This window comes from Poecile atricapillus, chromosome 1 (assembly GCF_030490865.1).
Source record: "Poecile atricapillus isolate bPoeAtr1 chromosome 1, bPoeAtr1.hap1, whole genome shotgun sequence".
In the NCBI taxonomy this organism is placed as follows: domain Eukaryota; kingdom Metazoa; phylum Chordata; class Aves; order Passeriformes; family Paridae; genus Poecile; species Poecile atricapillus.
The window spans coordinates 173,857,765-173,879,042 of record NC_081249.1 but is presented as its reverse complement, the minus strand read 5'-3'; the positions used below and the strand labels follow the sequence as shown (position 1 = coordinate 173,879,042).

Sequence of the window (21,278 nt, the reverse complement as noted above, 5' to 3'; positions counted from 1 at the left end):
ATGAGGCAACCAAGAGCTGGTCTAATTGCAGATTTCCATATGGCAAAAGTCTTTCTTTGAAAAGGGCATCAAAAGGAAAAGATTAAAACATTCAGAACCATGTGGAAGGAAAAGGAAACAACTCTTGGGAGCAGATCTGGCTTCCAGGGAGCAGCAAGGCTGAGCCCTAATCTGGCACTGGCTGAGGATTTTGTCCCTGTACCCATTCCCCATGATCCCCAAGCAGCACTGTTTGTCTGCTGTCATCCCCACACCTTTTTGTGATTGTTTTGCTCTTTTTCTACACTCCAAGATAGTTTTCTGATGGCACTGAGGAGCATCTTGATGCAAATGTGAAGCCAGAAGTTTCCACACATGCTGACTGAAAGCTGAATCAATAAGAAGAAAGGTGAGACAGAAGAGCTCCATCACATGACAAAATTTGCTTTTCACCATCTTCTGATAGATGAGATTTTCCTTCGGCTTACCCTGGAAATCTCTGGCACTAAGTACATCAGAATGGTCACCAAAGGTCCAGCTAATGCAGGATTTTTTTCTCAAAAAGTGGCTGAGGGTGGGTGCCAGATAAACAATAAGATGGAGTCAGGCATGCACCGACAATCTCCCAACCTCCAGAGAACTAAAGTCCTGTGAGTTACAGTCCCCTGCCCACTGTGGCCCAACACCTGCCTTCAAGAGATGATCAATCCATTCTTTTGAAGACTCTCACAGAAACAGTCCCCATAGAACCCAAGGACAGAATCCTCATCTTCCCTTTCATTGGCTGAACATTATAAAAGGATCATAGAATCATTTAGGTTGGAAAAGACCTCCAGTATCATCAAGTCCAATGGTTAACCCAGCACTGCCACATTCACCACTAAACCATGTCTCCAAGTGCCACATCTACATGATTCTTAAACATCACCAGGCATGGGGACTCCACTACTTCCTTGGGCAGCCTGTTTCATTGTCCTCAAAACCACTGTAAGGGGTCTTAATGTTCCTGAAAGTTCTCCAGGGGCAGCATTCATCTGCTCAGTTTCCTCACTGAAGTGGAAACTCTCCTGCTATGGGGTAATTTTTGTGGGGTGTTCCTAAAGGTTAAAGCACATGATAACACACAGATTTAAGGCATTGTGCCTTCTGGTTTGAAGGACTTGGGTGTTCTAAACCATCCCTGTTAGACTGTTGATTTCCCTGGGGCATGTTTTTGGATAGCTGGGCATTTGCTACATGTGTCCTGACAGTGTGGCAGGACTTCAGAATGCTTTTTCAGAGATGTCTTATTCTAGACAGAACTTCATCTGCACCCACAAAAAAACCTCAGCAGTGTAATGATACAGGGAGTACTGTGCAAACCTCCCAGGGAGCACAGTGTGCAGGGGTGGCTCTTTGGAGGAAACCAGTGAAGGGTTGTATCCACCACACAAGAAGGAAGGTCACTCTGACAGTAGATCCCTACATCCTCCTCTTTCGAGAACCCCTCCCACTGGCACATAGCCATGCCTTGGCTCCTTTCCAGAGCTACAGCATCTCAGCCAGGGAAAATTTGTACAGAGCCTGAAGGGAGATGGGGAGCTCTGTAAATCCTCCAGCCCAGATTGTTTCTGTTGATCTGTGGCAGCATGCGTTGTACGTCCTGGTATCAATGTGATGAATGTTGTGCTGACTTCTGCATTGTGTGTGCCTTGTACTAAATATTGTCTGCTGGAAAGTAAATAACAGCAGATGAGCAAATGGGGCTGTGATGACATTTCAGTGTCCATAATGTTTCCATCCACAAAATGCAGCAGTTATGCATCATTTTAATGGTAGGAATAGATAAGCAGTCAGCTATCAGTATCCGGAAAATCAAAAAGGAAAGCAACATTAGAGGAAATAGATAGGCAGTGGGTGTTCAAGGGCAATGAGTCATCTTTGCCACCAATAAAGTTCAGAATGAAGAATACTAATAATTAGGCAGCATATTTCAAAAGTTCAGCTCTTTCCTCTTTTCCCAAATTATCTTTTATGCCCTGGGGATGTTTTGGAATGACAGGGTCTGCTTTGGGATGTAGACATGAAGAAAACGCACCGTGAGAAGAAATGACCAAACAACAGAGAAAAATAAAGTTGAGCTGTAAAGTTTCTTTTTCCTGAAATTCAGGTGGCCCCTCCAGAGGAAACACTCATGATGCTGATCAGCCAACAGAACAAACAGATCCCAGGGAAGGACAAAGGCTGTAGCCACTGAACTCAGCACTTGCATAAAGCATCAACAGCACCTGCTTTTCCCCTTTCCCCGTGGTACTTATTCCCCCGAGCTCATACTGATCTCTTTCCGGGAATGAAACGGGTCCCTCTAGTGGGAGAATCCAGGAGGAAAGAACGTGCTTCCCATTTTGGTACACTGTTTCTTCCCCTCTCGAAGTTCACACCTTCCGTTTTACTGAAGCTGCCTTGGGTTGCAAACAAAGAGGATTTTGACACTGAATCAGGCTGGGTCTCACCCTAGCCTAAATCCTGAACTGTCTCAAGTCGAAATTTCCAAAGAGCAGATTTGGAGAAAGAATACCGATTCCTCTGTGAATGCCAGTGCTTGGGCTTCTTGGAGGTTGGAAGCGAAGATAAATGACAGGTGTTGTCTTCACTTAGGAGGATTTGTAGGAAAGAAGCCTTTTTGAACCTTCAGCATTTCTGAGTATGAATCACAGAAGCAATAAAGTTGGAAAAGACCTCTAGGTCATTGAGTCCAACCTACGACCGAATGCCACCATGCTCACTAAATCATATCACAAAGGGCCATGTCTACTTATTTTTCAGATGCTTCCAGGGATGGTGACTTCACCACTCCCTGGGGAGCCTGTTCCAATGTCTAATCACCCTTTCCATGAAAATTTTTTTCCTTAACAGTTTCCTAATAATGACATAATTAACATTTAGTCCTAAAACCTCTGAATCACAGAGATGTTTGGGCCTGTCCTAGGTGGGGACTAATCCCTTTTTGAACTGGAATAAGCCTTAAACCAGCAAACATGAGTTCTTGTGAAACTGCAGGGCTGCAGTGTCATCCCCGTCCCTTCCCTGCTTCCCTCTGCTGCAGAGCTCTGATTTTAGCAGCCTGACTTCAAGCACTGGCAAATGTCATCACTGACACTGCTCTGGTGGGTGCACACCATCATTATAATCTGTATGCATTTAGCCATCCCAGCATGATAAGAGAATGATTAGGAGAATAGTTAGAGAGTAAATTAAAAACTCCCAGCAGTTTCCTGTGTGAAGGTTCTAACTTACAGGCATATTTTTTCACAGCATTACTGAAAAATGCCATTAGTTATACCTGTGAATATATGCTAGATTTAAACCCCTGGTGAGAATTTTTATTAACATACAAATATGTTAGGGCTCTTATGCTGCTTAAAATGTAATTAACCATCTTCTGAAGATTAAGGGTGCATAATCATAAAAGAAGTGCACTCTTGTGCATTTAATTCTTCTAATCTACTTTATGTTGATGTTAGTGTGGAAGAATAATCGCTAGTTTGCCTAAATAGTTTGGGTTTGTACTGTAGGAAGAAATTGTTATAGGATGCACTTCTAAACTTAAAATTTAGTAGGCTTACAGTGATGGAGGGTGATGAAGTGCACAGAGAGATTAGGAAAAAAAAATGCTTCTTTTATTCTTTTGCTGCCGTTGCAAATGCCCTGCAGTGATAAAGCTGTGTTTCTGACAGTTTCATTCAGCAGACAGAAAGGAGGAAGGGACAGGCACACCCAGTGAATGATAAAGATAAGAGCAATAAACTTTCAGTAGTCTGCTTAAGTACTAATTTAAACACATGATGTGTCATGTGGGGATTCAACAAGATTTTCTGAGAAGTATGTGGAAAATGAGCAACCAACACAAGGCAGAGAGACTTTTGATTTGCTGTGTTGCAGTAAGAGAGCTGAGTTTGTGAAATGCACTCTAAAAAAATAATGATTTTATGTTGTCATTAAAACATGCTATTGGAGTAGTCCATCCTCCCAGGGCTGTCACAGTGCCCATGAAATGCTGATCAGGTTTATTTGAAAAGAGGTGAAAACCTTCAAGGCTATAGAGAACAGCTCTTTGGGGCAGTTTTTTTTCTAGCAATATGATCCATAAAATCATTAGGTAACTTAGAGAGCTCCACAGAAATATTTTTTGTTCCACTTGCCTCCTAGCAGGACTTCTTACAAACTAAGAGATAAAGAAAGAAGAGTGAAAACTGTGGGATGAAGACATTTGCTGATAGTTGTGACTGCATGACCACACACTGAAGTTGTGTAATAAGTGTGCACTCTGTTTCTAGCAGAGTCAGTGGGGTGGAAACTCCCATGGAAAACATGGGATGAGGAGCCCATGCCACTCCTGCTTTTGTGGAGGAATCAGAGGGGATAGAGACTGGCTGGTGATCCACGAAGACCACCAAAGAAGGGAGTTTCCTCCTCACTTGAATAAGCAGGGGCTTTGCAAAGTCCTGTAGGAAAAGCAGCTTCCAACATCAATTTTAAAAGCTGAAAAACAATTAAAAAATCATTCCATACCTTTTTTTTTTTTTTTTTTTTTTAAGAGTAATTTATGTAAGGGGGCTCCTTTAGGACTAATTTCTTTGTGGGGCCAATAACACTTTGCAACAGATTGTTGTGGTGGAGTGGACCCTGCTCCAGGGCAGACTGGTGACAGTCTGACCATAGGGAACAGTGACACTCAGCCCAAGAAGGGCTCCTTGCCTGCTTCATGCTTGTTTTCATTATTTCCAAGTGAATGCAGAGGCATTATCCAAAGTTGCTTGTTTTCATTACAGCTTCCTTCTGACAGGTGTGACAGGCAGCATGACAGGCTGCTCTGGGCCCTTCATCATGCCGAGCTCTTGAGGCAAAGCTGCTTTCTGTGATTCCCTGAAGGAGACAGCTGCCAGGCTCCTTGTGGCCACCTGTGCTCAGGGACCAGCAGGCAGCATGTCAGGGGAGCCCTTCCTATGGAGAGCACACACAGCTTTTCTCCCTTGGCGCTGACAGGGAGCCACAGAAGCTGCTTCTTGGGGAGCAATGGCAGGGGAAACCCCTGCTTCCCCAGTCAAAACCCAGCACGACAGCATAGAAGTTCCCCCAGGTTTTCCATCAGGCCCACAGACCAGGGTGTTGCACAAAGACCATATTGCATTTCTAGTCTTTAGCTGGCAGTCCTTTACAAAGCTGCAGGGAAATACTGAAGGCTGTTAAAACATGAATAGTGTTTCAGATCTGTTTGATGTTTTGTCCCAAACTGATATTCCCTATTTCCTGCTTCCCAAAGCCCTGGGTGCAGACTGCATCTGTTTCAACAGGTGCCAGAAGCACCAGCACAGAGCTAAAGGGCGCTGTCAGATCAGAGCAGGCTTCAGCCACATGCATAACCTGGCTCAAACCTAGGATTTTCAGAGGCATTAAGTAGGTTAAATCTTAAAATCTTACTTAAAATTGCTGACAAGTTGAGTGCTCAGTTCCCTTGGGATTTTTGAGCAGGTGGAATATATATATCCCAGCCAATGGAAAGGACACCAGATTCCCATTCCCAGCTTGTTTAAGGACTGCTAGTGTGAACAACCTTGGATAAAGTGCACTTGAGAACCTAATTCTGCTTGCCATTCAATCTTGCACTAAATAATACATGAAGCTCCAGACATAAAACCAGCCATTCTTCTGTTCTAACAGTTTGCTGTCAACATAAGACAATAAAATATGAATATTTTAGATTCATAATGCAGACAAATAGGAAATAGGAGCTGTACTGTGCTTCACATGCATGGCTAACTCAGTAATGCTAATGTGATTATCTCACTGAACTTTTGTGCTGTCGCTTAAGGGTAACTTTGCCTTGCCTAGCTGGGGTATTCATATTTGTTTCACACAGGCCTAATGTCTTTTTTAAGTTTGTATAAATAAGGAAACCTGATTTCTCTCTCATCTGCTACAAGGTAGCATCCTTTCTTGGCCTTGAAGTATTGGGCACAAAAATCATAAAATGATAAGAGCTTTTGGTTCTTGGAGAAGTAAGGCTGGTGGTTAGCAGAACTGCCATCCTGAACTTCCACGTGGCAGATTTCTTGCTGTTCAAGAGATCAGGGAGATTCACAGTCCCATGGAAAGCAGTGTCAAGGAGCTCAGGATGAGCAAAGTAGTTCAGGAAGGCTGGAGATCCTTCAAGAAAGAAATCTTCTAGGTGCAGGAGCAGGCTGTCTCCAGGTGCTGAAAGCTGGCTGGAATGCAGGAAAGAAAAAAAAAAAAAGAGTTTATGACCTTTTGAAGAAGGCACAGGCAATTCAGGAGGACCACAGTGATATCATGAGGTTAGCAGAGTCAAAATTAAAAAAACATTATAAATAGAAAATGCCCAACTGAAACTTAATTTGGCTACTACAGTCAAGAGCAATAAAAGATGTTTCTACAAGTACAAAAGGAGAGCTAAGGAGAATCTTCATCCTTCACTCGATGTATGGGGAAACATAATGACAAAAGATGAGGAAAAGGCTGAGGTTCTTAATGTCTGCTTTGCCTCAGTCTTTAATAGTAAGACCAGTTGTTCTGTGGGTACCCAGACCCCTGAGCTGAAAGACAGGGATGGGGAAATGGTCGGTGATGTGCTACACTACTTAGGCAGACACAAGTCTATGCAGTCACATGGGACCCAGAAAAGGAGAGTGCAGGAGCTAGCAGAGGTGCTCCCTGAGCCCCTTTCAATCATTTACCAGCAGTCCCTGATAACCCAGGAGGTCCCAGGAAGTTAGCAAATTGTACACCCATCTACAAGAAGGGCTGGAAGGAGGAGGGGAGAACTGCAAAAGGAGAAGATCCCTGCTCAGCCAAGTCGTCCTTCTGCCCTGCTTGCCACTGCCTACTCCTGTGATTTTAGGAGATGGCTCTTCAAAGGGGACTAACACTCCTGGAGCACAGGAACTTCAAAAACACATTCCCAGTAGACTTTCTGGACTTGCTCCTTCAGCAGCCCAGAATCTGTTCTCCCCACATGCATGGTCAAGGTTTTGCAGAAAATTGTATGGACATTTGACAGAGGTGTTCCACAGACTAAGGGAATGCTGGCTGTCTGTATGTCTGTCAGAGAAATGGGGAAAGTGATAAAGTGTGGGGAGGTGGGAGACTTGGCATGACATAAATGCTATGGGTTAAAAAGTGGATATTGTTCTGGTTTCAGCATACAGCATACGGTTAATTTCTTGTCAGTAGCTGCTCCAGTGCTGTGTTTTGGATTCAGTATGACAATGATGCTGGTAGCACACTGATGATCTGGTTAGTGCCAAGAGTCCAGTTTATCCAAAATCAAGGACTTTTTTGTGTCCTGTGCTCTGCCAGTGAGGAGATACAAAAACCACAAATCCAAAAAGCTGGGAGGGAGGAGCACAGTTAGGACAGGTGGCCCAAACTGGGCAAAGGGATATCCCATAGGCCATGATGGCCAGTATATAAAATGGGGGAGCTACCTGGAAGGGGAGCTGATTGGTGTTTGGAAGAGGGTCTGGCATCAGTCAGTGCATGGTGATCAGCTTTATTGTGCATTACTTATTTTTATTTTTTGTTTTACTCTCCATTCTTATAAATTCTTCTAATTTACTTTCTTTCAATTTTTAACCTATTCTTATCTAAACTTACCTGTTTGCACTTAGATTTCCTCCTCAGATTCAACTTCTGTGAGAAACTGAAGTGGTTTAGGAGTGTGGGGATGGGAGTGGAGAGTGTGGGGTTGGGGATGGGAGTGTGGGGTCTGGGAGTGACCAGCTTCAAGGTGCTCAGTTGGCAGCTGGGCAGCACCTCATAGCTTCTTTTTCTGAGCTGCCAGCAGAGCACCACAAGCAGCATCAGGATTCCAGCAATGGCCCAGACCTGCCATTGTAGCAAGGCAACCCAGAGCACATGTCCCCATGATCCACCAGTCTGCTCCACAGCCTTGTGTTCCAGCTCCTGCAGCATCCAAGCCATCTGCTGGTTGAGGAACTCAGAACGGTGCTGCATGCGTTGGTGTGTGTCTTCATCCAGCTCATCATTAACCACCTTTGCGTTCTGGAGGATGGTTTTCACCAGCGTGACCAGGAACGTTAGGACAGATATGACCTTCATGAGGACAGAGAGAAGGGTTTGACAGCTCTGCCTTTGTGTTCCATCTCTCATCCAGGGCAGTCTCCGGTCTGTGTGCACACTCACTCTGTCTCAAGTTGGACTTGGACAGCACCGCCTGCTGCTCTCATTTATACCTGTCATTGTGATGTCCCTTGTGATGTCGTTGGCATCAGAAACATCATGGCCAGGCCAGCCCTGCCCTTCATGCCCTCCCCAATTCAGACCCTTACAATAGCCCCAAGTGCTATACCCAGCCCACCTGGCAGCTCTTCTGCCCGACTCTCCCTGACCCTGCAGCAGCTGAGCAGCCAATACTCTATACCAGTGCTCCTTGACAAAGTGATGCAGGGAGATTCACACATTGTGTTTGCTCCAGTATATCATTTATTGCCATATTTGTCCCCAGTAAAGCTCACAGGAGGAATGGACCCTCTCAAAAGTGGCATTTGCAGAAGCAGCTGGAGGGCAGCAATGTTTAAATGCCACTTGGCAGTGAGCACAGCTGTGGAGGGTGACCAGTTTTTCTTATTTCCCCAGTGTAGGAGCAGTGACAGTAGGGGAGCCATAGGCAGGGAATCAGAGAAACCAGGGCCCACCACTTCAGGTCTTCTACCAAATAATCTTCAACTTTGTGGTACCTGAGCAGTCGCATTCCATGCCAAGCTGATGGACAGATGCTCAGAGATACAGTGTTTGTTCAAACACACCACTTATTGTAAACTTTGCATCAACTGAATGTCCCAGGAAGTCAAAATATGGTTAGAATTATATGGAAGTATTTTCCTAGAGACCTAATGATTCTATTCTTCTACAGTTCTACAATTCTATGATTCTGTGATTCTACAGTTGTCTCATTCAAAACCCAAAGAAGTGGTCACGTTCAGACTTATTAAACTTATTCAGTGCCTCAGTCTGGGCAGCTGGATTTTGTGCCAGGTCCTGGAAGAGGTTTAAAGGCTGTGCCTCTTGGAAAGCTGGGGGCAAGGAGATCTCCTCAGGCATATCCTCATTGCCAAAGAAGAAATGCTTGAGGCGTGCCTCCTCTAGGCAACAGCGCAGGTAGTGCAAGATGTCATCCACCCGCATCAGGAGATACTTGTGCTGCCATTCTGACAGAGGGATCAAGGTCAGGAGGTGCATGACTGAGGTTTTCAAGGCATAGATAGAAAGGCCTGAATCCTCCAGAACACGAGCACAGAGCCGCAGGCATTTGAGGTGGCAGCTGTGGGGTGGGGCCTGCATGGCAACCTGCCTGAAGAACTTTGCCTCTGCCACTGCATAACTCTCCAGCCATGTCGTGCTTGGAGGGAATTGGGCCTCTGTAGGCTGGCTACTCAGGAAGATATCCGAGTCACCTTGCTGCACACTAAATATTATCTCCACAGTAAAGCTTCTCCCAGAGGCTTTCATCAGCTTCACTTTGCAGGAGCGGCGGGAGGGAAGCACCTTCATGCTGTAGTGACAGGACTGAGGCAACATTGACCAGGCCAAGATCACAAATGTCTGGAACCAGAGGGCAATTTTCTCCCCATCTAGGTAAGGGCCAGTACAGAGGGTATGTAGAAGGCTGGCCATCTGATTTCTCTTCAGCTCCTTCTCAGAGTGGTGGAGGAAGCACAGCATGTTGTTGTCAGGCTGTTCTCCGGTGCAAGTGCACACCAGCTCCACGCGGATGCGCATACTTCTCTGTGACATCTCCCCCGTGGTGTCTGGTTCCAGGAGGAAGGCATGCCCATGGGGCGGCTTCAGGGGCACAAACATGTAGTAGACAACATCCTCCTCCTTATGGTGACTCCATCCTTCAAAAGCACTGCCCACCCCAATGGCTGGTTCCAGCAGTGGGAAGAAGCTGTCTGAAAAGAGACTATGGGAGACTTGGAGAAGGTCACTCAGCAGCTCCTGTACCACCCGTCTCCCAGAGGCCAGCTTTGGCACTGACAACTGGAAGTGTCTTGAAAAGATCCAGATCATACTCTTCTTAGCAGGAAGTTCTTCCTCACTTTCTTCTGTTTCTGAGTCCCTCCTGTTGTCCACCACAGAGATCCTTTTCCTGAGCCTCCAGCGGAGTGCCAAGAGCAGCACCAGGGTTCCAGCAATGGCCCAGAACAGCCATTGCTGCAAGGCAGCCCAGAGCATGGCTCCCCAGGACCCGACACACTGCTCCACAGTCCTGCAGACAAACTCCTTCAGTGTCTGGCTGAGATCCTTATCCAGGTACACTTTGATGTAATAGCAGATCCATTGCACAAGCCAGAAGAGGAGTAGTATGACCATTATAGCCTGTGAGAGAAGGGAAAGGAGTGCAGTGGGGTTGAGAAGGGAGGGAAGGAAGAATAGAGAAATTAAGGGAGCTGGCAGTAAGGGAAGAAGAGGTGGGAAACGGTGGGCAGGAAGGAGAAGGGGCTAAGCAGCTGGTAGGCAGCAAAGCCTGCACCCAGTCCCAGTGGTAGCACAGTGCCCTTTGCAAGGTGTGCCTGGAAGGGGCTGGGCCCTGGATGCAGGCTGGGAAGCACTTTTTTGGGTGGCCATGTTTGTGGTCTCACCCTCATCCAGTGCAGCATCTGGTCATGTATGTCCACATGGTGCTTGTCCGGGCCGGCCTGGGGCAGTGCTGCCTGCTGCTGGATTTATACCTGCTCCTCATTGTGATGTCCCTTGTGATGTCACTTGTACCAGAGACATCACAGCCAGGCCAGCCTGGCCTGGTGCTGCGGCAACACTGCCTACACACCCCTTGTTGTGGCATCCCTGGGATGTCACTGGCACCAGAGACATCACAGCCAGGCCAGCCCTGCCCTTCATGGCCACCCCAGCTCAGACCCTCACAATGGCCCCAAGAAACTAAAGTCCCAACACCCACCAAATGCAGGCCCACCACTCTTGAATGGTCCCCAGACACTTCACAAACCAGGACAAAGCTCCCCTGAACCACTGGTGAACATAAAATTGGATTATGTGAATTCCAGGATGTTTTTCTCCCTTGGCGCTGATCTCTGTGCTTGTGGGGGTGCTCTGGGGGCCTTTGTGACACCCCTTGGTGTGGGGTACAGAGAAGGCCTTGGAGGTTCTTGTGGATGAAAGGCTGGCCATGAGCCAATAGTGTGCACACAGAAAGCCAGTGAAATCCTGGGCTGCCTCCAAAGAAGCATGAGCAGTAGGCTGAGGGAGATGCTTCAGCCCTGAGGAGGCCCTGCCTGGAGCCCTGCATCCTGGCCTGGGTTCTTCAGCACAAGAAAGATGTGGAGCTGTTGTAGCAGGCCAGAGGAGGCCATAGAGATGATCAGAGGGCTGGAGCACCTGTTCTGTCAACACAGGCTGGGAGAGCAGAGGCTCTTCTACCTGGAGAAGAGAAGGCTTCAGGGAAACCTCATTGCAGCCTTCCAGTACTTAAAAGGGAGCTTATAAAAAAAACAAGAGAGAGAGACTTTTTATATGGTCAGAATAGTGATACAACAAGGCTGCACAGTTTTGTACTAAAAGAGGAAATTTAGATTGCATGTTTGCTATAATTTCTATGTCCCCTGCCTCCCTGTCACCGCTATCTGCCCAGCAGCAGCCAGGGAGACAGGGAAGATAGTTTAGCTTAGCAAAGAAGAACATAAAAACAAGGCCCTTTCCCTTAGCTGAGATGGCAATTGCAGCTTCATTTTCTTGGGATCCTATGGAGTGAGGAGCAGGAGGGAAAGAGGAAGAGGTATCAATAAGCACCCCTTTTTGAAGGCAGGGGGAAGAGGGTGGGTTACACTTACACAACCAATAAGGAGAACTGAGGAGAAAGAGACAAGGGAAAGAAACTTACAATTCTACATTTTCAGGAGTACATACTTTGGGTCATACCATTTTTCCTAACTGCATTACAACACATGTTAGGAAAAAGCTTTTTACTGTGATGCTGCTGAGGCCCTGGCACAGGTTGCCCAGAGCAGCTGTGGCTGCCCCATCCCTGGGAATATTCAAGGCCAGGCTGGATGGGGCTCTGAGCAGGAGCTCAAGGTGATCTGGTGGAAGGTGTCCCAGCCCATGGCAGGGGGCTTGGAGGTCCAGATGAGCTTTAAGATCCTTTCCCACCCCAACCATTCCAGGATTCTGTGATCTTGGGTGGTGTCTTTGGACGCTGGCCTGAAGCAGGAGCAGGAGGGGAGCCTGTTGCTGTGGGGATCAGCATCCTGGGGCAGCTGGTGTGGGGGTGCCAAGGGCTGCCTGTGCACAGCTGTGCATAGCCAAACTGGGGAAGGCTCTGGAACACAAATCTGAGGGAGCTGGGGGTGTGTAGCCTGGAGAAAAGGAGGCTCTGGGGGGAACCCCATTGCTGTTGACAACTCTCTGAAAGGTGGTAGCAAGGAAAGGGTGGGGCCTTTCTCCCAGGTAACAAGTTACAGGACAAGAGGAAAAAGACCTCAAATTGTATGGAGGGGGTGATTTAGGTGAGATATTTGGGAAAGGTTTCTTCCCAGAAGGGGCTGTCAAGCATAGGAATAGGCATCCCAGGGATGTGGTGGAGTCACCATCCCTGGAAATGTGTAAGAAACACTTCAAGTGCCTGGATGTAGCACTTGAGGACATTGGTGACCAAGGTGATGGCGCTGTGCTGGTGGTTGGACTTGGTGATCTTAAAGGTCTTTTCCAACCTCAACAACTCCATGATTTAGGTACTGTTCTTGTCAAAGGAACCATCACTATATATTAAAATACATTCACACACATATACTGTATGTGATAATCTCTGACTGCTCAACATACTTACAGCATTTCCTCTTGCTTGGGGCAAAGCAGTTTGCAGGGAAGTTACTTTTCCCCTATGCATGTTCCTGCACCAGGCAGGCACTGGAGCAATCAGACTTTTTGCCATAACATCTGATGTCCTCTCTCAATGGGATAGTACACTGATGCCATCTTCCATTTCCAGAGCCCTCTGCACACCATTGTTAAAACAATTACACAGATCTTTTCTTCTTCCTGCTGAGGAACTGCAGAGAGGTCTCAAACTATGCTCCAGCTGGGAACATGTTATTAGTCATCACATGAGATAAAAGACTGCTTCCCATAAGTCTTCTGATGCCTGCCTCATTTACAGGTGTTTTTGCCTTGGATACCCATGCCTCCTGTAAGAGGAGAAGACAAAGGTGGGCCTGATATTCTCCCTGCAAATTTGTGGATGTAGCTAGCCAACACTGAAAATAACTGAACTATTTCACGCTTTGAAATCCCTCACCAGATCTTGCTGCCTGTGAAACAAAGGAAATATGCAGCTTTTTATTAAAATGAATGAATAACAACTGAATAACAATTATCTGTGATTAAAATCCCCAGTATCACAGCCCCATCTAATGGACTGGCTGAAAGATATTCAAAGGACCTACAAAAAGTCTATCTGTTCTCTAGCAAAATACGTTATCATGATAAACAGGACCCTGTGGCATATTAAACTCTTAATTATGGCACAGGAGGCATTTTCTCTGAAAATTAAAAAGGTTGCAAAATGGCTACAGCCTCTGGAAGGCAATTCTTAGCAGCAAAATGTAACTCAGTGTTAGTGACTCCTTTATCTACTTCCGTCAGTATTCTCTTGGCACGGATTAACGTGGAGAGGGGAGTCTCCATATTTCTTAGTCATGTTATCATTATGCCAATGACTCTGGAATGCCATAAGCCTACAGAGCAGCACAGGCCCAAGGGAAAACACAAGGAAATCACTGAGAGAAGAGAGATATAAGTTAATCCAGGCTTCACTTGTTATTGTATATTTGAGACTTTTTTTTTGTATTTATAAAAAAATGGTAGATGGTATGTGGCTTCCAGAGAAGTGGCTTGGCCTACACAGTGTCAGTCTTGGGGAAGACCAGCCCTGTGGTCTTCCACAGACAGGCTGCCTGTGCTACATGCTGTGGGATATATCTCTGTAAACCTCCCTGATCCTAAGGTTGGTTACCAGGCTTTTATGTCTCATAACCAAAACCTAGTGGATCAAACCAAATAGTCACCAAATAGGTACTAGCAGCAGGATGCTGAAAGTAGTGGGGTCATGAGTTTTACATCCTAATCCAGAGCTCCTGAAGGGAAGCAGGAGGAACCTTTTAGTTTCAGTGGGTGATGGATGGAGTAGCTACTAGTTTCTAAGTATCTGCAAAGGTGTTTTAGGTACCAGTAATTTCTGTGACAATAGGTCACTAGGAATTTCTAGTGCTTCTTCCTTGGAGCTGCTCTTGGCTTCTCCAGCAGTGACAACTGGAAAACTACTTCTTTCCAGATGACTCAGAATTCTGAGCCCACATCACACTTGGGAGTGCTAATTGGGCACCTTACTCCTGGAAAGGGGAAGAATTAGGCAGCAGAGGTGTTCTTATCCTGAGAGCCCACTCTTTTTTCTCTTCTGCAGGTTTCCCCTCACTTTGCTCAGCTTGTTATGAAAAAAGCTCAAGCAAGATCTCTTAACATTTCCTGTGTTCCTGACATTGCCCAGCCACAAACAAGGACTTTTTACTCCAAATCCATAAATCACTGCTGTGTTTCACAGGAGTTCTGAGTTGGGTATCTGACTGCAATATTTATCACATACTGTTACCTTAGGGCCTAGTATGAGCTTTGATAAGTGGACTTTGCAGGGCCCATAAAGCCTGGTCAAGGAATAACTAAAGCAGGAACATCTGCTCATCTTAAGTTAAGAGACTCTCAAATCAATCCTTACTTAAGCTAAGTTCATTTTGGGGGAGAGATCACTTCAGATGGAGCAAATGTGATTTTCTGTGCTGATGTGGGTGCCTGTGGGGCTGGAATAACATGGTGCAAGCATCAATCTTCTGGATGCAGAACTATTTCAGCAGCCACAAAAGCTCCCTCACCCTGACCAAGTGCCAAATTCCCATTTGAATCAGTCTCCTTGCTGGACCTGTACACAAGGAAACACGTCAGGGCTCATCTGGGAAATGTTTCTGCTTGGGGTAACAGCTTTGCCAGGAGACTGACTCTTCTGCTTTGGATTGATTCATCCCCAAGAAACAGTGGGGTCCAAGAGTGCTGTTCCAGTGTTTGGGCACTGAGCAGTGAGCTGTACAGTCACAGGAACAGGGCCTGTAGGTACAGATGGCTGTGCCCACAGCCACTGGTGGCTGAGCTTTGTGTCACCCCCTCCAGAGCCACCACAAAACCAGAGCAGAAAAGGCAGATGGATGACACCGTCCCTGTTAGTGACCAGCACCGTTTCTCCTGAATTCCACATCTAGAACAGACTCAGCTAACTGTAAGGTCATTAGGGACGAGGAGGCTGAAGCAGTCAGGATTTCTCTGTAGCAGGAGCCCCAGTTTCTGGCCCTGGTTGCTGCATCCCGGCAGATGCCCCACTCTGGAGCAGTCATCAGAAAACAGGGGCATCTAGTGGCTGCGTCAGAAAGTTCAATAAACACCACCATTCCCTTGAAAAGATGTGAGAGCTTGCCTTTCACCTCTCTCAGCTCTACAAATAAAAATATTTTATGCCATAACACTCCCTGAAGAGGGAGGGAGAGGCACAAATTCTCGACAGATTTCACGCTCTTGGAGCAGCGTTTCTGCACCATCTGTGACATTTACGACAGTGTAACCAGATTAAATGAAGCTTTTGCTGGTTTCTGCTGCAGCTGCTGCTCTGGACAGACAGACCTACATCCCTGGGACCCAAATCCCCTGCTGATTCATGGCAGGGGAAATGTTGCCTGTTTCTGTTGTGACCAAGGCAGAGTTTGGCCCCTGAGCAGCAGCTGTGCACTGCAGGCACCATCACTGTGTGTGACAGCCACGCTGGCCCAGTCTCCCCTGGTGCTGCCCAGGGATTGCATTTGCTGGTGATCATCCCCCTGCACCTCTGAGCTGTAGCCTGGGTGCAGCCAGGCCACCGGAGCTGCACAGCTCAGTGAGTTAGGGACAGGGAGGGATATCAAGGGCTAAGGGGTGTTTTGCTCCTGTGGCTGCCCAGCTTTAACCTCAGCTGATGGCCCCAGAGCACAGTGAGGCATTGCAGCAGCTCCCCCTTCCCTACTCTGGGGAGGGGGCCCCATGTTTTCCTTCTGGACAGGTACCTTCCAGACCCCTGAGGTTTTCCCCTGCAGGGGAGAAAAGGGAGATTATCAGAAATGCAGGTGAAGAAATGTTGTTTGCATTAATAGCAGGGATACTTTACAGCTCCAGGTTTAGTTCCCTCACACAATGCTCTGAGCCTGCACATGCAGCCCTTGCACACAGCACTTTTCAACCTATTCACATTCTAGGAATTGCAAATGGGACTATCTGGTAACTAACTGTTCCCTGGCAGTGCCAGCTTTCAGTCCCTCTTGCTCCATTCGGTTCTCATCAGCATCACTGGCTTAGTGCAATCTGAATTTACCTGAATTCTCCCTAATGTGTGGACAGAGCTGGCATATTGCAAAGGGACTGTCACACAGGAGAGTTCCAAGTTATCCTATTCAGTGGCTAAACAGAGGGCAGCCCAGTTCCCTGAGCCGTCAGGCAACTATCAAATGCAAAATTCATTATTTTATTAAGCAAAAGGAATAAGGGAGAAAGCACAAAGCAAAGAACTGAGGGCTGAATGCTAATAGGGCTGTTGCTGTTATGCAGTTCTCTACAGAAAATCAAGACAAATGATAATACTGGAAAGGCATATTATTATTTTATATGCTTAGTCCCAAAGTGAGAGGAGGAGAGAGAAAAACATGCACAGCTGTTTTTCCCTTTTCTGGCCACTTTGATGCACTTACAGGATACATAATTTTGCAAGGTCTGTACGTGCTCCCTGAGTCACAGCTCAACTCACCAATAAACTCCAAAGCTTGCATTCCCCAGACAACCTGTTTTATGCATAGATGTGAATTCTGTGTACAAATACTATTTATTTTGATGAATTTAGCAGGCTGGCAGTCAGCTAAGGAAAGAGAGGTTCTGCAAGGAGGTTACTGCAGTGACTGCAGTTCTGGTGAGCACAGACAAGCTCAGCTCAGGTGAGTACACACTCAAACCCAGCTGGCAGGAGGTCCATGAAGAAGAGACCATGGGTATCAGCTACCCACAAAGGTAGGGAAATAAATCAGTCCTGAGCCCATGCTCAGCTGTGCTGGTTGCAGCAGAGTATTGGACTTAGCTCAGGTGTATCACAAGGAGTCAGAGATCCCCTCCTTTTCCTGCTCTTCAATAAACAGACTTAGAGGGTGGAGACATTTGAAAATCCTAGTTATTGCTGTCTTGAGGGTTTTTTTTTAAGCCCATACTCACACACAGAGCAAAAATGCACAGAGACATGATGTGCCAGATCAGAAAACACCGATAACAATTTTGATAGCAAAGCTTTTGGCTAAATGGCTTTTAAATGGAAGTTGAGCCTTGGGATCAGTTACAGAAAAGTTAGTTACATGTGAAAAAGGACATTTTTATTTGTATCCCTGTTCCAGTGTGGAAAATAGCTACTGTGATGGCCTCCCCTTGGTGCACATCAGAGGATGCCACGTGGGCACAGACCACCCCACAGAGCAGCAGCTGTGCAGATGGCATTTCCCTTTCTATTGGCTCCAGCCAGCTGCGTGGATCTGGTCATCTTTTAATACCTCTAATTCAAAAAACTGAGAAAACAGCACACAAATGTGAAAGAGAAACTGGCTCCTCCTGCTCATTCCTTGTGAGAAGAGTTGGAGGTCAGTGCAAGACCAGCAAGAGGCTGTCTCACTGGAACTGGTGCTGTGGGCAATGTTCATTTTCCAAACAGCCTTGGCACCTCCAGACATGACACCAGGGCCTTGCTGCTGAGTGCAGGTGCACTTTGGCTGGAGAAGACACATGGTGATTGGGTCTGTCTCTATAGGTTGCTCTGAACTCATCTTAATCTCTGCAATTGTTAACCTGATGTAATGCTTGATTTCCTTAGGAGTGGAATAAGTTAAGCAGCATTCTGATTGTAGAAGTAGCTTGTAGTAGGCAGGGACTGCTTCTTGTTCCCCCTTTTTCCTGTGCAGCAGTGAGAACATTGTGGTTGTATTCAATATGTAAGCATATTGGTTGCATAGCCTTAATACTGAAAAAAAAATTTAATATTCCAGGAATTGCCATATTTACTGTAGTGGGCCTAAAACCCCCTCAAATCAACTAGAAGACTGTCCTGGAAAGCAGCTCCACCTCTCCAGGATAGTCACTGTCCCCAGCTAGCTCTAGAGCTTGGACAAGAGCTTGACACTGGGGCAATAGCAGAGAGCTACCACAGATCATTCACAATAATTAACTCACTCATAATAAAGAACTCCGTGACCATGTTTTTTTCTTGCCATTCATCCACCAACACGGTCACCAGGGCTCAGATGACAACTCTGCCACGTGTTAAACTGCAGGAGCCCGCATGTGTGTCTGAGCTGCAGTGATATGCTAATATTTTAAGCATTTTGATCTATTGCTTATCCTCCAGCTAAACAAAAAGGTCTTTTTCACCTACTTTTAATTTCTTTTCCATGCTGCTGAAAGCAGTTGGCATCTGCTTCGGTGATGAACGACCTCACTGAGCTCATATAAAAGCCAACAGTTCCTGGTAGTCCAGTTCAGTGGTGCCTGGTCTGCTTTCTTCAGCGAGAGCTGCAGGCACTCTGCTCCAGTTCCTCATTGATCACTGCAGATACTGGGGAAAAACACCTCTTCCCCCTGGATTCAGTCAGGAGCTGCCGTGTGCTTCATGGGCTGTGAGACTGCCTGGAGCAGGGAAGCTTGTGCTCTGCTAGGAGCCTCTTCCATTTGTTTCACTTTTCCAGCTCTTTGATAACACGCCCAAGGCTAGGATCTTTCAAGGCCATCACCCACTATCCTCCTGGGAAGCTGATCCTGGTCTGTCAGTGTGACAGCAGAGAGGCAATGGCTGTGTGAGGAGCCTTACAAAACCACAGCCTGCAGAGACTGAAAATCTCGTCACCCTTAGAAAAAAGACGCATTCAATCCCGATGTAACAGAGACGCAAAGAGGGCAGCCCCCTGTTAGTGGGAAGCTCACAAATCTGTGTGTCCCAGCAGTTTCAAAGCTGGCGGTTTGATTTCTAAAATTTAATGAAACTGTGAGAGAGGAAAGGCTTCCGGCTTTCAGCAAAGAAAGGATTTTTACAGGCACAAATGATTAACACACACTTATCTCTGTCAGTCACTGAGACAAAGCAAGGTCCTGGGGTTCAGATGTGTGTCCAGAAAAGCTGGAGCTTTGCAGATTTTTAATGGTTGAAGTGATCTTCCTAATCACCCTAACTTTCCATATGACAAAGAGAAAAGGAGCTGCCCCAGAGCTTTTACAGCAAGGATTTGGTTACATTGGCTTATCTTCCAGAGAGGTCTTTCCTGAAATGATTGGATTGTAGAGCTGTGCTTGGTCTCTAAGAGTGGCACAGGCTGAGGGTGGTTCTGATGCCCTCCATCCAGGCCTGAACTGTGGGATTCAGGAGTGCTGAGGATGGTTTGGTGTGATACAACATTGGTGCCCTGCTCTCCCCTGCACTAAGTGAGGTCTTAGAGCTGCACCTCTGTGGACCTCGAGCCACAGCACTGGGGAGCTGCATTCCCCTGCAGGTGAAGGCAAGACCTCGCTGAGGAGAAAGGGATGGATCTCATGGCTCAGCCCTTAAACAGGCTCCTCCTTTCCAGGAGCCACATCCTGTCCCCTGTCTCACATAGCAAGTGTGTCTCAAGGGTGACTTGCTGCCCTGCTCCCCGTGATCCTATGCAATAACTGTTAAAGCTTTGCTTTCATAACAACAATTCATTGCTCAGTTATGAGGTCCAAAACTACTTGCACAGATTGTGTAAGTGAAACAGGGCCCACAGGCCAAAGGGAGATGATGGTAAAAGCCCTTTTGACCATCACTGGTAGAATTCTACACTGATAGAATGGTTTGCAACACTGGCCCAGAAATCTTCTCCAGTGTTAAAGAGTTTTGTGCTAGAGCACCATGCAAATTATTGAAGGTTTCTGTTCAGACAGGACTTTGATTAGAATTTTGCTCATACTATTACAAACTCCTATCCTTCACATCCTTCCCTGGCTGCAGAGAGTTCAGCCAGGGCCGCCTTTGCCGCATTTAATCAGCCTGGGCATATTAACTACAAATTCCTGCAACGCTTGAAACACTTAGGTCTTAAATACGTGCCCATAACTGATGATTACTAATTTTTTTACTAGAACATCTATCAACAGGATTGAATAATTGTTCATCTCCCTACTCAGGTTGGCAGTGGAATGAATTACATTCATTTCCAAAGTTTTGATAGCGACCTGAGACATTCCCTTCAGTGTTATATAGGGATGTCTTACAAACAATAACTAAAAACCAAGTTTTGTCAAACCATGACAAAGGTTTACTGTAAATGTCAATGAGATGCAACAGTATGATAAATTCATTTTAATGAAGAAAACTGAATCCTGATATTTTCAGCCCCAGATCAGCAATCCAGTTTGCTCTCTTCCCTGTGCTTTCTGCACAGACTTCACCACAGTCATAGAGCTGAGGAACTGCAGTGCTAATTTCTGGATTATTCACCCTGTTACACATCAATGGCATCTTTTTCACCACCCTCTGGAAATGTGTTTCAAAAAATGATGTTTCGATGGGGAACGCTCCCCTCCAAATGTGACAGAATGTTCATGTTGGGAATTATATCATCTGACCTCAGAAATGCCACAAAGTTGCATTATGGCAGGGCAGATGGGTGGGGATCACAATGGTCTAAATTTGCAAAGTTGTCAGTCATGTCAGGTGTCAGAGTTTCAGAGGGTCCCTCTTGAAATGCCTCCAGGGCCTCACTTAGCAAGCGCTTAGACCTCTCTGACAGTGATGCCTTAGGATATTTCAGTTTGGTGACTGGCTGGGATAAAGTGCAGCTACAGGACTCCCCTGTAGCAGGGAGCAGAATTATCAAGAGCTGAACCAAATTTTGGCCAATGGTTCCTAGAGTAACTAAGTATGAATTTTGCCAAAGTATCTCTATGAAGCAGAAAAAAAAAAATAAAAAGTCAGAGTGTAGTAGGGACTGGATCTGTCTTCAACCCCTGGAACAGTTTTGCACAGAGCTAATTTTGAAGCAGAGGGATATACAACTGGGCACAGAGCTTCTCCAGTGGGAAATAAAAATAGTCTTATTATGCTAGTGATAAAAATGTCTATTTCTATGTGTACAGATCTTTGAAACTCTTCTAGTACA

At 46.2% G+C, this 21,278-nt stretch overlaps 1 protein-coding gene across 1 annotated transcript; it reads right to left on the bottom strand.

The window, feature by feature from the left end:
• Positions 1 to 8,952: 8,952 nt before the first annotated feature.
• LOC131586677 (inositol 1,4,5-trisphosphate receptor-interacting protein-like 1) lies at positions 8,953 to 10,371 on the bottom strand. Its single transcript, XM_058853830.1, has one exon. The coding sequence runs from the start codon at positions 10,369 to 10,371 to the stop codon at positions 8,953 to 8,955; it is 1,419 nt and encodes a 472-aa protein (XP_058709813.1).
• Positions 10,372 to 21,278: the final 10,907 nt, after the last annotated feature.